At 39.5% G+C, this 13,628-nt stretch overlaps 1 protein-coding gene across 1 annotated transcript; it reads right to left on the bottom strand.

The window, feature by feature from the left end:
- Positions 1 to 3,772: 3,772 nt before the first annotated feature.
- On the bottom strand, positions 3,773 to 4,455 carry LOC111076292. Its single transcript, XM_022370037.2, has 2 exons — positions 4,379 to 4,455; positions 3,773 to 4,250 (listed from the first exon to the last, which is right to left on the bottom strand). Exons 1-2 carry the CDS (start codon positions 4,388 to 4,390, stop codon positions 3,990 to 3,992), a joined length of 273 nt encoding a protein of 90 aa, XP_022225729.1. The 5' UTR covers positions 4,391 to 4,455; the 3' UTR covers positions 3,773 to 3,989.
- Positions 4,456 to 13,628: the final 9,173 nt, after the last annotated feature.

The raw sequence follows: 13,628 nt of genomic DNA, 5'->3' as shown, positions 1-13,628 counted from the left end.
AGAATTGTATCCCTTTTAATTCAGCAATAATAAAGTTCCGCCCAATTTCCCTCAAAAGCCTAAAAGTTGCCACTTTTTTTTGCCCCAACGACTTCTCATTCGTTCAACCTACTTACGGGCTGACAAATGTGCCAATCGAATTGTGCAACAGCCACATCGCACCCTACCCTGCCACGACTCAATCAAAATGTTCAATTGTTCCAACTGTCGGCTGGTGTTCCCACTCATCAGAATTTTGTGGGGTTTTGGGGGGCTTTAATAAACGATTTTCCGCAAATAAATCAATGACTCTTTGAGTTGCCCTTCTGCCTCATAAATATCAAGAGTAATGCAAAATGTTGTCTACCCTTTTTGGCGCATGGCCTGGCTGTGTCGTGACGTGAAAGCGGATTGGAGAAACTTCCAAGCTGCCAAACTGCAATTTGCCAAAACGACCCCAGCACCAGCACCAACCAGTGCCCGTTCCTGCCCTGCCCTGCCCCATTAAATGCATCAAGTCCAAGTCGGTGCACAAATCCTTTTTGCCAGCTTGATTTATTGTAGCTCCGGCTGTCGGGGGCCCGGCTGGAAGGCGACCAATTGGGCCATGATTATGGAGGAGGCGGCAATGGCAGTGGCAGAGTCAGAGGCCGGGCCCCCAATGCAATTTGTCAAACTTTTGCAGCTACAGTCACAACAAGAGTTAAATGAGCTGTGTAAGTCGAAGACATTCTAAGTAGCAATTATGCCATTACTTCCCGGCAGCCCCTACCCTATCCAGCTGCATAGCCAGAGGCACTCGTAAAAAAGTATATACTTCAGCTACCAATTGAATCACACATAAAACTGGCGCTCTTTGGTTTATTCAGGGACCATTTTATGGGTACAGATAGACAGTCCTGTCAGTTGAAAACGAGACACAGATGAGGGATAAACTCCTACACTCACAGAGAGTCGTAAAAATTTTGGGCCAGCGAATTAGCAATCAAAAGTCCAGGCCCACAGCAATCACAACTAAGCAACAGTTGAAGATTTTTAGTGTAGGAGTAAAGCAAGTACAGAACTGCCAAACAATCACAGAGAAAAACCCGCAAAGAATGCCACACGCCTGGCAAATTAAATGTAAATATGTGAAGCAAATTCCTCAGCACATTGCCATCGATGGGTAGCAAAAGGGTCAAGCAGCAAACATGCCTCTAAAAATACACCTCAACTCTGGCAGGTTCTATAAAAATAAAAGCAAAAAAAAATGTGTAAAATGGAGATGGAAAACACAGTGCTTAACATGGCCATTTGTCTAGGACCTGGGATGGCAATAAAAAATGTTGTCTTGCTTTGTACACAAAAAAAAAGTGGCCCTAGCCCACAGCCTGGCTGGCATACTTTTTGGCCAACAAGACGTGGCCCAAAACATTTTTGTTTACGTGGGCGGGCTATAACTACGGCTCCTAGAGGAACGAAACGAACGAACATGCAAAGTAGCCAAAGCCGAGGCAGGTGGCACCTTTAAAACCCCCTGCGAACAAGGGCCATAACCATTCGAGGTGGCCAGACAAATTTCGTTGAGTATTCAAGTGGTTGTATGCCCTACAAAGCGGGGGGGAGGATAGCTTTGATAGCACTCGTAATTTTTAACATCGATAATTAATATATTTATCGATTTATTATAGCGATTTTTTATCAAACTTAGATCTGTGAAATTAAATGAATGAGATATATGAAACGATTTATTTTTTCATTATCGATGAAGCTTGTTTTTGGCATAAAAAATAATATTTTTCGATATTTCATCGATAAAAGATAGTTATTAATATAGATGGAATCTTGAAGATTAAAATTCAAATTCAACCATAGGTTTCAACCTTTAGGGCACTGTATTTATTATTATTTTTTATTTGTATATTATCGCTAAAGCTTTTTTTTTGGGTAAAAAAAAAATAATATTTAACGATAAAAGATAGTTATTACTATAGATCGAATCTGGAAGATTTAATTTAAATTTCTACCATAGGGTTTGCCTTTAGGGCACTTAGCCATTAAGGGTATTCGTGTAACCGCTGTGAAAGCACCCCGCTTGGCTCTCTGCTTCTCTACCTGCTGTTTTTCTGTTTATTATTGTTGCCGGCTGTCAAGAAGCAGTTTGGAGCATTTGCGGTCTACTCTCTGAGGTGTTCAACAAGCCGAGCACGTCTCTCCTCTGCGGGTGCGGGCTGTGAGTCCTGTCCATGCAGTTTTTGGGAGCACCGGGAGTGGGAGTGGGAGTGTGCTCTCTGCTGTCCATTGAGTGGCATTCCCCACATGAAGGCTTGGAGTGAATGGCTCTTCCATTATGTACTATGTACAATGTACATGCAGGTTGAAGAGTGCACTGGCAGTTGGACGTTTTCGGCATGGCTGGTGTTGGTTTAAGGACTGCCGCCTGCCATCCCATGCCAACACTTGACTTGACTTGACTTGGGCGAAAGTGAGAGCTCAAGCTAAGCGGCTTTGGTAGTTCAAAATGCTAGAAGTCGTGGAAATTTGTTGAGCATATTTTCTGGAGTGGATAATTAGGGACATGCCGGCTGCTCGCTTATGGCTCTCTGCACAAACAATCCTTGGCTTTGGAAGAAGCCCCCACATTTTGGGTCGTGACACTGGTTGGGGCTGAGGGCTGTGGGGTGCTGTGGTATGTCAATGCAGTTGGCAATAAATTTCACCATTTCACTGACATTGCACTTTTGCTAAATGACACGGGGCTTAGCCGCCCACAAATACTTTTGCTTTTGCTTTCTTTTGTAAATCCGAACCGGGAACAGCGAACCGCGAACCGCTTTTTCTTAGCGTGCAGCTCAAGTTTATTGAAATTTTATGCATTTCTTGCATTATTCCATTGTTTTGGGGGGGAGGCGTTTCATGCTGCCTCATATGAGTCTTCTTCGCTAACCGAAAAAAGTTTTGCCTGTCGCTGTGTTGTCAGCTGGCTGCGGCCTGGGTTCGGGGGCCGGGGCCTCGCATCGCTCTCGTTTGTGGCCTGTGGCTAGATTTGAAAAGTTTTATCTAACATGTTTGGTAACACTTTCGGGAGGTTTTCCGCTTATGCCAACCATATATCCTGCTCGATGCCCCAAAAAAAGTTGCTCGTTACGCTAGGAAAGTCTTTGAAAAATTTGCAGCTCAAGTGGGTGAGAATGATGACAACGATTGGAGGTTGCATACGAGTATATGTGAAATTACACACACTCTCTCCACTATTAATATGTACAAAAAATAATCAAGCAAAGTGTTTATTAGAATGAGTTAATTAATACGGAAAAGATGTTCGATTCCTAGGGATTTATGTCATTACAGAGATGTATTTACTGACATATCAAGTGGGGGATTAAATGGAAATAAAGCTAAGCTTAAATAACTTATGAACATCTCTTCACTGAGGGGAAAAAAGAGTTTCCAAAGCAGCCAACGAATTTTACACTCCCCATAGAAGACTGTTAAATATCTCTAGGGTTTCCCCAATCCCGTTTTTTTTTCAGTGTAGAAATCTTTGCAATTCCGCTCACGCATCATGTCCCCACGTCAGCCTTAACCCAACTGTCAGCTGACGTCCACAACAGACAGCGCAGCAACACACCTGACAGCACCTGAACCGGAGCCACACAGCTATAGGGAAGGGAAAATCAGTGCCAACGATTTACGAGGCGAGCAGGCAGTCCCAGTCAGTCCCAGGGAGGGGTGTCCTTGAGTATCTCCAGGGGGCGGCAAGCAGTATTTGGGGAATCTCAGATGAAAGTATTCAAAAGGCCACTCAAAATTGTTTACAATGCTCTCAGTGTTTTATTCAGTGTTTTCAGAGTAAAAGTGTGCTAATAGTTTCGTGTTGAGGGTGTCCATTAGGGTGTAAAATTTCTTAGAATCAAACGCTATAACCATTTCTAAAGAGTGTTGTATATCTTTTCTTAGAATTTGGATGTGTGTTGTTGCCTTTTCTATCGAGTGTCAGTTAGTGTGTAATTTTCTCGTAGAGTAGAGTTCTACTTCTTCTTGTCCTTGTCCTTCTTGCCACCACTGCCCGGCGGACAGGAGCTGAGATAACCGGCGCTCATCATGCGCTCAAAGGCATCCATTGGATCGTAGTTGGAATAGAAGGTCTTGTACTTGGCCTTGCGCGGTGCATTGTGAAAAACGTAGAGACACACTGGAGCAATCAGGGCCAGGACACAGGCCACTTTCAAGTTACGCAACGATTTATGCAGATGCGTATCGTGCATGGGAAACTTAAAGTCAGGCTTTGACTGAAATTCAAATTTAAAAAAATATATTTTAAATTAATATGTAGTGTTGCATTTTTTTCCGTATAATTTTTTGTATGTCTCTTTATATTTCCTTTTTTTTTATAGAATTATTAATTATGTTTTCTTACCTCTAGTCCCATTTTGTAGATTTTTTCCTAAAAAATCCAAAGCGGGGTTCTTGATTCGACAACAGCTGGAACTGAAATGAAATAAAAATCATTTCAAGTTGAAAAGTTTTTAAAAATAAAACTCAAAAGTCACCGACTACTTTGTTCAAATGAAAATAGGACCAAAAATTTTTAAATACTTTATCAAGCAGTGCTGGTAAATGCTTGTAAACTTAAACTGTACCACACTTTTTTTAACATTTAGTTTTTAATATATTTAATCTGTTTTTCTTCAATAGGAAAAGCATTCGTGTAGTTAATCTTTGGTTAAATATTTTCAACAAGTAATATATTTCAACGGTTGCTTACGAATTTTCCAAATATTCCAATTTATTTTTATTTCAATAACAATAAACACTTCTTATTTATATTTTGTACATTTACAAATGATAAAATCCTACAATAATGATGACTTTTTTATGTCCTTTCTTGACAATTGCATTACGTGTTGCTTTCACTTACGGAATAACATAAAAAAAATGTCGTGTCAAAAAGTCAATTTAGTTGGTACTCTTAGTTGATACCCAATACAAGAAAATGCAATTAAACGAAAAGAATTGAATTAATTTTATGGCCTGGCCATATGGGGCGATGCAGTGGCTTAGACCGTAAAAGGGGCTGTCATATATACATATATCACTCGCTTACTGGCTTACTGACTTTTACCCCATATTTGTTAACTATTTCTGATGCCCTGCCGTCTGACTTTTGGCCAAGGTTTAGAGTGCCTGCTATACCGTATAATCTGTGGATATTTTGAGCCCCTTGGTGCCGCCACTGTGGCATGAACCTTTGGACAATGTCCAGACACAGCGAGCAAACATTTTTACTACCCAAAGTGCCTGAAGGGGGGAGATGGAGCATGGGACGTGCTGGTGCTGGTACCCTCCGTGTAAGCTATTTTTAAAGAGGCCTCGTCTGCCCGTGGCAATTTATTGGCATTGCCAGAATTCGGACTCTGTTAAGGCTCAAAGGCCAAAGGCAATCTGTCAGTCAGACACTCAGCTGCGGTTACACTAATTTCATTTGGTTTCTTCTTTCACATTCAGTCCCTGTCATTCATCAAACATAGCTGCGGCCAAGTATCCAATAGATCTATCTATAATCATTTATAAGCATTTAATTGAAGTTGATGAATGCTGAAAGTGTATTTATATTTAATGAATGTTACAAATGATAAAGAAATTTGTTTTATATGTTTTTATATATCTTATTTTAAGGATGTATTCGTGGCCTTCCTTTACTGTTGCCTTTTCCTTTCCTTTTCTCAATATACTTATTTTCTGTTCAGCGTTAGCTTTTTACACCGCATTGTAGTCATGTTTATTTCAGCTTTTTGATTCGGTTTCAAATGTGCAGCCAATTGCAAAGACCAAAAATAGAAAGAAAGTAAACCTCAAACTTGTTGCCAATGATAAACAGGACACACAAACACACACACACCCTGTCGGCTCCAGTTTACGATTTGTGGTTACTGCTGCTTCTCATTTTGTGGTTACAGCAGTGCTGTGTGCTGTGTGGGCGGAAAAGTCTCCACTTGCTGTGGTCACACAGTCTCCTTTTCCTTTGGTTTGCAATATCAACTCCTTGCACAGAAGAAAAATTTTCTATTTCTGTGGCATCAGAATTAGTTGACATAATTGCTGAAGGGCACTCAAATTTGTTTGCTTTTCTGTGCTCAATGCGAATAATTATGCAGTGGCTGTGGCTGTGGCAGTGCTGGCTGGGTGCATGTGTTGTAAAGGTCACCCACACAATGGGCTCCGAGTATCAATTATTGACTCCCCCCACATGTTGTCCCATAATTACAAGAGAACGAGACATGCTAATTGGCATGAAATGGCGGATAGGATGTGGCCAAGACTCCGAACTCCGGATTATGGTGGAGTCGGGTCGCTGATTGCCAATATACGCGCATTCTCCGGTTAAGTGCGTGTGTGTGTGTGAATGCTGCTTCATTAAGGCTATGCTGACGGATATATTGTGGATTGTTTTTGTGGCCGGGCCGACTCATGACTGATTGCTGCATGCCCCCATGACATTTGACACGTTTCGGCTTGTACTTTATTGGAAGCTTAAGACAACAGAAGGTACAGCAAAAGTAGTGGAATAAATATATGAAACAAATTTTCAAAAATAACTGAAATTCTTTTTAAATATTCTTTTACCATTCAACAAGAAAATTGACTACCCCGAAATGCCTTTAGAGCCAATATCACACATACTCTCTGAATCCTTTTTTGTGGGGTTTGGCATGGCATGCCCCATTAGCAGCTGCTTGCCAAAAAAAAAAACGTGACAAATTCCACTTGATATGCAAATTCCAGACATTTTCTTTCAATTTGTGCCAACTTTAACGATTTTGTTCCCACACAGAAACTTGCTTTTAAATTGCTTTTTATGCCCTCAGTGTACTATTTATTCCCTTTAGTCTGTCTCGGTACGTATATTTCTTTTTTTGTTTGGCAGCACCTGGAGCAACACCTAATTGCTGCTGGATGAGACTCCCACAGAATGTTCTTTGACTTGTATTTTACGTTGTTGATGTTTGTTGTTGTTTTTTTTTTTTTTGTCGAAAAGTTTTTACTAGGGATTGTGGGACTCTGGACTCTGGATTTGCATTTGGCAATTAAATTACCGGGCTAACCACTTGGCAAATATACATTTTGAGCGTTGACTTTTTACTTTTTTTTTGTTGCCTATGTGACCAGTGGTGACCACTGGGCACTGCCCACCACTGACCATTCAACTTTGACCGGACGCGAAGAATGTTTTAAAATCACGTTGCATGGGCAACAGCAACAACAAAAACAACAAAAACCCTTGGTGCATTGAACTGTCGCCCAGGTTCTGTTAGGCAAAAAACGAGAGACAATTTCAATATGTTGTGTGCCTGATGGCGTTGAAGGCGATTATAAATATAAGCTTTGTGCCCTGTGCACCGCCCACTGCCAATGCCACTGCCAATGCCAATGGCTTTGCACACTCGTTTCGTGTGGGCGTCTTCTATCTGTCGAGCGTCCCTATATATCTCTTGGTACGTATGCCTGAGACATTGCTATCGCATGTCGAGAAACTTTCAAGTGTATTTTGGCCCAAGCACAAATCTAATGAAATTTGAGTAGAATTTTGAACTTTTAATGCTTCACTCTCCACCACACACACACACATTTATGCTGGGCAAACGTTTCGATTTCTAAAATGTTTAACGCACATAGGAAAAAACCAAAAAACTTTTCGCTTCACTTAAATTTATTTTATTGGCAATACGAAACTCGGGCATGGGTCAAAAATGGTTGAACAGTGGATTGGAGGGTTCTGGGTGGGATGAAAAAGCAATAAATTTCATGTGGAATAACTTTTTAAGTTTTATGTACGTATTCATCGTAGTCATAGAAATTTGATAACAATATTTAAATTGATGTTTTAGATATGGCTTCCAATCCTGTGTATGGCAGGTACATACAAATATTCACTGAGTAAGTAAATTGAATTAAATAATTGAGTGTACTCAAGGTATATTTAAGCAATATGGGAAAATATTTTAAGTATGAGAGATTGGATTTTAGATAAATTATTTGATGTACTTCAAAATAGATTGCTAGGTACGATTCATGGTACAATTGTTTTATTTATATTAATTTTGCATTTTAAAATGTTTGATATATTTAATATATAATATTAAATCAAGGCAGATTTCGGGTGAGATTTTGAGAGAAATTTTTAAAAAAGCCCAAACCTCTGGCTTTAATGATAAAAAAGTCTCATGGTGGCAGGAAAATCTAACAAGTTTCAAAATGCAATAATTTAACTGAATAATCGATTGCTGAATACATTTATTGACTTCTTTTTGGACTTATGCACTGCTTTTTATATAAATCCACAGCTTCCAAGCTTTTAATACGGCTTTTCAAAGAAAAGACTGCTTTGCGGCAATCTGCAATGCCCGTTATTTGAATCAACTGCTTTAAAATTGTAAAAAGATGCCTGCTTCTGCTCTCCTTGGCTGGATTGCTCACACAACTGCTGAGTAATACCAAGAAATAATCAACATTTTGCCTTCCTTTGCGCCTGCACCATTAATTCCGTCAGTCTGTCAGTCTGTGGCGTGGCGTGGCATTTTGAGCCAAAGTATGATTGGACATTTTCATGCACTTGTCAGAGTTAAAGTTGATGAAATATTTTTGGCACAAATACATTTTTGGGCACGAATAGTAGACACATTGCATGCAAAGGCACAGAACTAGCCCGTAGCTCAGTGAACTCCCTCATCTATCTGTGTAGCTCAGCATTTGGCTGACACTGAGGCGGAGGCCACTGAACCACAAGACCATCGGGCACTTGACGTTGTCTTGTCATTATTATCTATTAGTTATGGCCCCCTCCACCACCATAGAGCTGAGGGCACCAGGACACTGGGGTCCCACACTTCCCATTTGCTAATTGTAAGTTATTGACACGAAACGTGCCCCGGGCTGATGACGATGACAGCGATGATGATGATGATGGTATTTTCTTACCACGCCCACCTGTAACCTGTGTATGGCCCCTGCAGGCGCCGCGTTAAGGACTGTAATTATAAACTTCCGCCGGCTATTGGTAGTGCAAATGGATACCCGTGTAGGCAGCGCTCGCTCGCTTTTTATCTTCCATTCTTCCTTCTCTGTACGCCCCATTAAGACATCAACATAATTGAATTATAAATGCTTTGCTATACTCAAATATTGAACTTGCCCCCCCCAGGGGCTTCGGCTAAAAGTGGGTTAGAATATTGATGAAAATTTTTGGGGGCCCACTTGAAATTCATGACTCATGTTTGAGTTGCCCTTTTGTGAGTGAACACAAATAGGAGAACAGCCTCCCTAATTGGTGTCTTGTATGGCATATCAATTATCCTTGGAAACTTTTTGTACAAAGTTTGCCATTTGTTGGATTAAAAAAAAACCAATAAGATACAATTGGGGTCCATTGGGGTCTTTATTTCCCATTGCAAAATTTGTACGCCTTTTGCTATGGCCATGTCTCCATCAAATTGCCTGTGGGCCAACACGCTTTTTGAGCGGGTTGTGTTGGGTCATAAAGCTGGCATTTCATTTGGCATGCAACGCCCCACGCGATCTCTGTGGCAGGACCAGCAGGAGGAGCAGCTTTGTTAGCAACCGACACGACCATGCAATTTCCGCTTCAGTGTTTGACTTCATGCCCATATCCATTCATCCGTATCTGCCTGCAGCAACATTGCATGTGTCCAACCGTAGACAGGACAATGAATAAACGGCCAGCTCGAGGCGCCACCCCAGCCTCAGACCACTCCGAGTCTTGGCCTGCAGTTTCAATTTTGTCACTTGTTTGTTTTTTTGCTTTTTTCTGGCTTTTTGTTACTGTCTTTAAAGTTGGGGATTTATTTTGAATATTCGCCGAAAAGCAAGACGACTTTTGTCTGCTTAAGATGTATGGCGCGGCTCAGTGAAGCTGAAAACAGGGCTGCAGCTTAAATTAAATTGTATTTAAACAAAATATATATATTTAATAAAAGGAAATTATTTACTCATTATTCTAGGCACAAATTAAAGCAGTAAATATTAAATTTACTCTATCGTATTTATGGACTCAATTATAGACACGATTTTGCCAGCCCTAAAGCCTCGAATTGGCTTACTTCATTGCCTCTGCCTGCCAGACTGTTACCATCTGTTTGTGCTGTCTGTCCTGTGGCTGTAGCCTGTATCTGGCGCTGTTTCCAAACGCATTAATGTGAGAAATTGGCCACATTTGGCTAAACGTTTATGCTCCTCTCTCTCTTTTTCTTTTTGTGGGGCACGCCCCTCGCTGTGGATAATGTTGTCAACCCCAAAAAAAAACGACTGATTGAGCACTTGAAAATGTTGTGCCATTTCGCATGACTTGCAATGTGTCTGATACTTGAATGTAATTAAATAAATCAGCGGCTGAAGAGCGGCTATGGCTATGAATGTGAACAATTGCCTGGAATATCGATTGAGTTTCGAACATTTTAGAGAGTCTGATTCGAGACCAAAGTTCTATGAATGTTAAATAGATGCTTAAGATCTTGCTTGAGCCCAAAAGGGCAAAGGTTGACCCTAATGTGGCCAGAGTTTCAAGTAAGAAATGCGAATATAAATATAAATATACATGCATATATCTTGTGTGTGTGAGTTGTCTGAACAAAGAAACTAACTCACACACACACACATATACACAGATAAAGACTGGTGCTGTTGCAAGTGTTATCTATCTCAAAGTGTGGCTCTGCTCTGTTGGTTGGTGTGCTTTATGCCCCCATTTCTGCCATCCGCCAAAGGGTTCATTACACTTTCACAGCGTACAACATCAAAGCCAATGAACGTATAAAATGCAAGTGTACCCAGCAGAAGGTAGCATCCAAAAGGAAGAGAAAGAAACACACAGTGGGAGAGTGAAGGGAGTGAGGGATGGCAACTGCAACTGCGGCAAAAATGGCAAAGCAAGCAAACACAGCAAGCAAAAATGCTCAACAAAAGCCAAAGAGTCAAAGCAAAATGAAAGCAAACGTGACACATGACATTGGGTTGGGTACGGTACAAATTGTGTGTTGGTCGATGCCAAAGCGCCGCAAAAACTATGCAAAGCATCATGGCATATGGCCTACATACGTGGAGGTGGTGCAGGTGGTTGCCGTTGATACCCCTGCAGAAAATACACATAAGAATGTTGAAACGTGTCTTTGAAGCCTTGGGTAGCAGGTAATTAATACCGTCTGGAATGGTATACAAATCTCCGCTTCGTGCTCCTTCTGGTTACTCAAACCGAAACTAATTCCATGAAATATTTGCAATTTTACGCCCATTTATATTGATTTTATGGTGCCAAAAAAAAATATATTCATTCTATTGTAATATCCCATTTGCTAAGCATCGTCATGAGGGTCCACGTCTTCTTGATTTTGTTCCTAATTGGTAAGTTTTGGAGCGTGAATTTTGGAATTTTATTAGATAATTTTTCTTTATAAGTCATGGCCACGTCAAGCGATCCTAAAGATACCTGTGAGGGTGTTTGCGAATCAGATCTAAGTCCTTTGTGTGCATATGATGAAAACAATGCTGTTCATTTCTTTCAAAACGATTGCTTAGCCTTTTTGGATAATTGCAGGCGTGAGAAAGCAAATTTGCCAAGTAAGATTACAAAAATAATAGTTTGTAATACAAATTATAAATCAATCTAATTTTACAGGACTTAATAATGTTACCCATGGCGATTGTCGATATCGTCTTGGGATTAAGTATACCTTGATGGAAGGTTAGGTAATTTTTATCCATCGAATAAATAAAATATGATTGTACCCATAAGGACTGCGAAAATAAATGTATTTTGGGTATATCTTCGCTTCGTACTCCTTCTGGTTATGTAAACTGAAACTAAATGCATGCAAAATAAGAAATTTTGCGCCCATAAGTCTGGATTATAAAAGCATTGCATGGTGCTAAAAAAAATATTCATTCTATTGTTATATCCCAACTCATGAGGGTTCTCTTGATTTTTTCCCTAATTGGTATCTTTTATGGCTTGAATTTCGGAAATTTTGTAGCTAATGTTTTTTTTTTAAGCTATGGCCACTTCAAGCCAGACTAAATATGGGTGTGATTTTGGTTGCCCTTCAGAGCTTATGCCCCTTTGTGCGTATGATGAAGATGATTATGTTCATTACTTTCACAACGATTGCTTCGCCCAAATAGAGAATTGCAAGCGTGAGGAAAAAATATTGCCACGTAAGATTACAAAAATATTATTTTATAATACAAAAATTATAAATCAATCTAATTTTACAGCACTAAAAAATAGTACCTATGGCGATTGCCGTGATCGTCTTAAGATTAAGCCCGTATAATGGGTATTTTGTATCCATCAAATAAAAATGATTTTACCCATAATGGTTGCAATATCTTTGGGGATAATTTAACTTAAAATGTCCATAATCTGTGAAAATATTTGGGGAAGGAATGAGATGTATTTTGGATATATCTTTTCGCACTCCTTCTGGTTACGCAAACTGAAACTAATAATATTGCATGTAAAATAATAAATTAAATTAAATTAAATTATTATAAATAATTGTATGGGGCTAAAAAATATGCATTCTATTGTAATATTCAAACTCATGAGGGTCCTCTAGATTTTTTTGCTAATTGGTCATTTTTAGAGCTTGAATTTCGGTATTTTTGTAGTTAATCTTTTTTTTTAAGCTAAAGCAACGTCAAGAAATATTCAGGCTGGCTGTAAGGCATCTTGCTCTTTAATCCTTAGTCCCATATGTGCGTTTGATGAAAAAGGTGTTGTTCATTACTTTGCTAACGATTGCATGATCGATACTGCTGAATGCAAGCGTAAGGACAAATTGCCACTGTTACAAGCTTTTGGAATATAGAACAATCTCATTTCGCCTAAAACTACCTATGGCGATTGCAGTAAAACTAAAAAACGTTCACCCAAATAGGGGTTTTGTGTCCATCAAATAAATATGATTATACCCGAGTCCATACGGGGGTGGGGCTTATACGACTTTGGTCTTTGGTCTGTGGTTTATTTATTTATACCGCACACTATTACACACTAGGGGGGATGTGTTGTTTGTTGTTTGAGATAACACTGCGACACGACTTTTCTGCTTTGGCCCATCTTTTCTGTGATTTCAGGAAATTTTTTAACGATATCTTCCACTTTAGCTGCAGCTACAAAACGCGGGGCGGACTTTAGCTGTTCAGCTTTAGAACTGCAGTTCTATGCAACCAGATATAGTCTGTTTTTGCAAATGAACACTACCTCTGAAAAACATAAAAACTTAAGAAATTTCAAAAAATTCGAAAAAAAAAATTAATTATAAAAAAAATTTAATAAGTTACAAATTTCAAAATCCCGAAATCTTTCAGAAAAAGTCATTTTAGGCCACAGCGGGAAAAAAGTTCAATTTTGTCGAGTTGTGAAGGTATTGAAGGTATAATAGGCTCGGAAACGAAAAATTATTTAAGTTTTAAAAAATCTGTGATGATTAATACCCACTGCAAGGGTATACCACTGCTTGTGCTCCCTATATATTTCTGGTTATGCAAACCGAATCTAATTGCTTACAAAATAAGAAATTTGCTCCCTTTAGTCTCAATCATTAAAAGCATTGGAAGGTGTTAACAGTCATTCATTCTATTGTAATATTCCAACT

Source organism: Drosophila obscura, unplaced genomic scaffold (assembly GCF_018151105.1).
Source record: "Drosophila obscura isolate BZ-5 IFL unplaced genomic scaffold, ASM1815110v1 contig_179, whole genome shotgun sequence".
Taxonomy (NCBI): domain Eukaryota; kingdom Metazoa; phylum Arthropoda; class Insecta; order Diptera; family Drosophilidae; genus Drosophila; species Drosophila obscura.
This window is presented reverse-complemented; position numbering and strand designations above follow the sequence as displayed.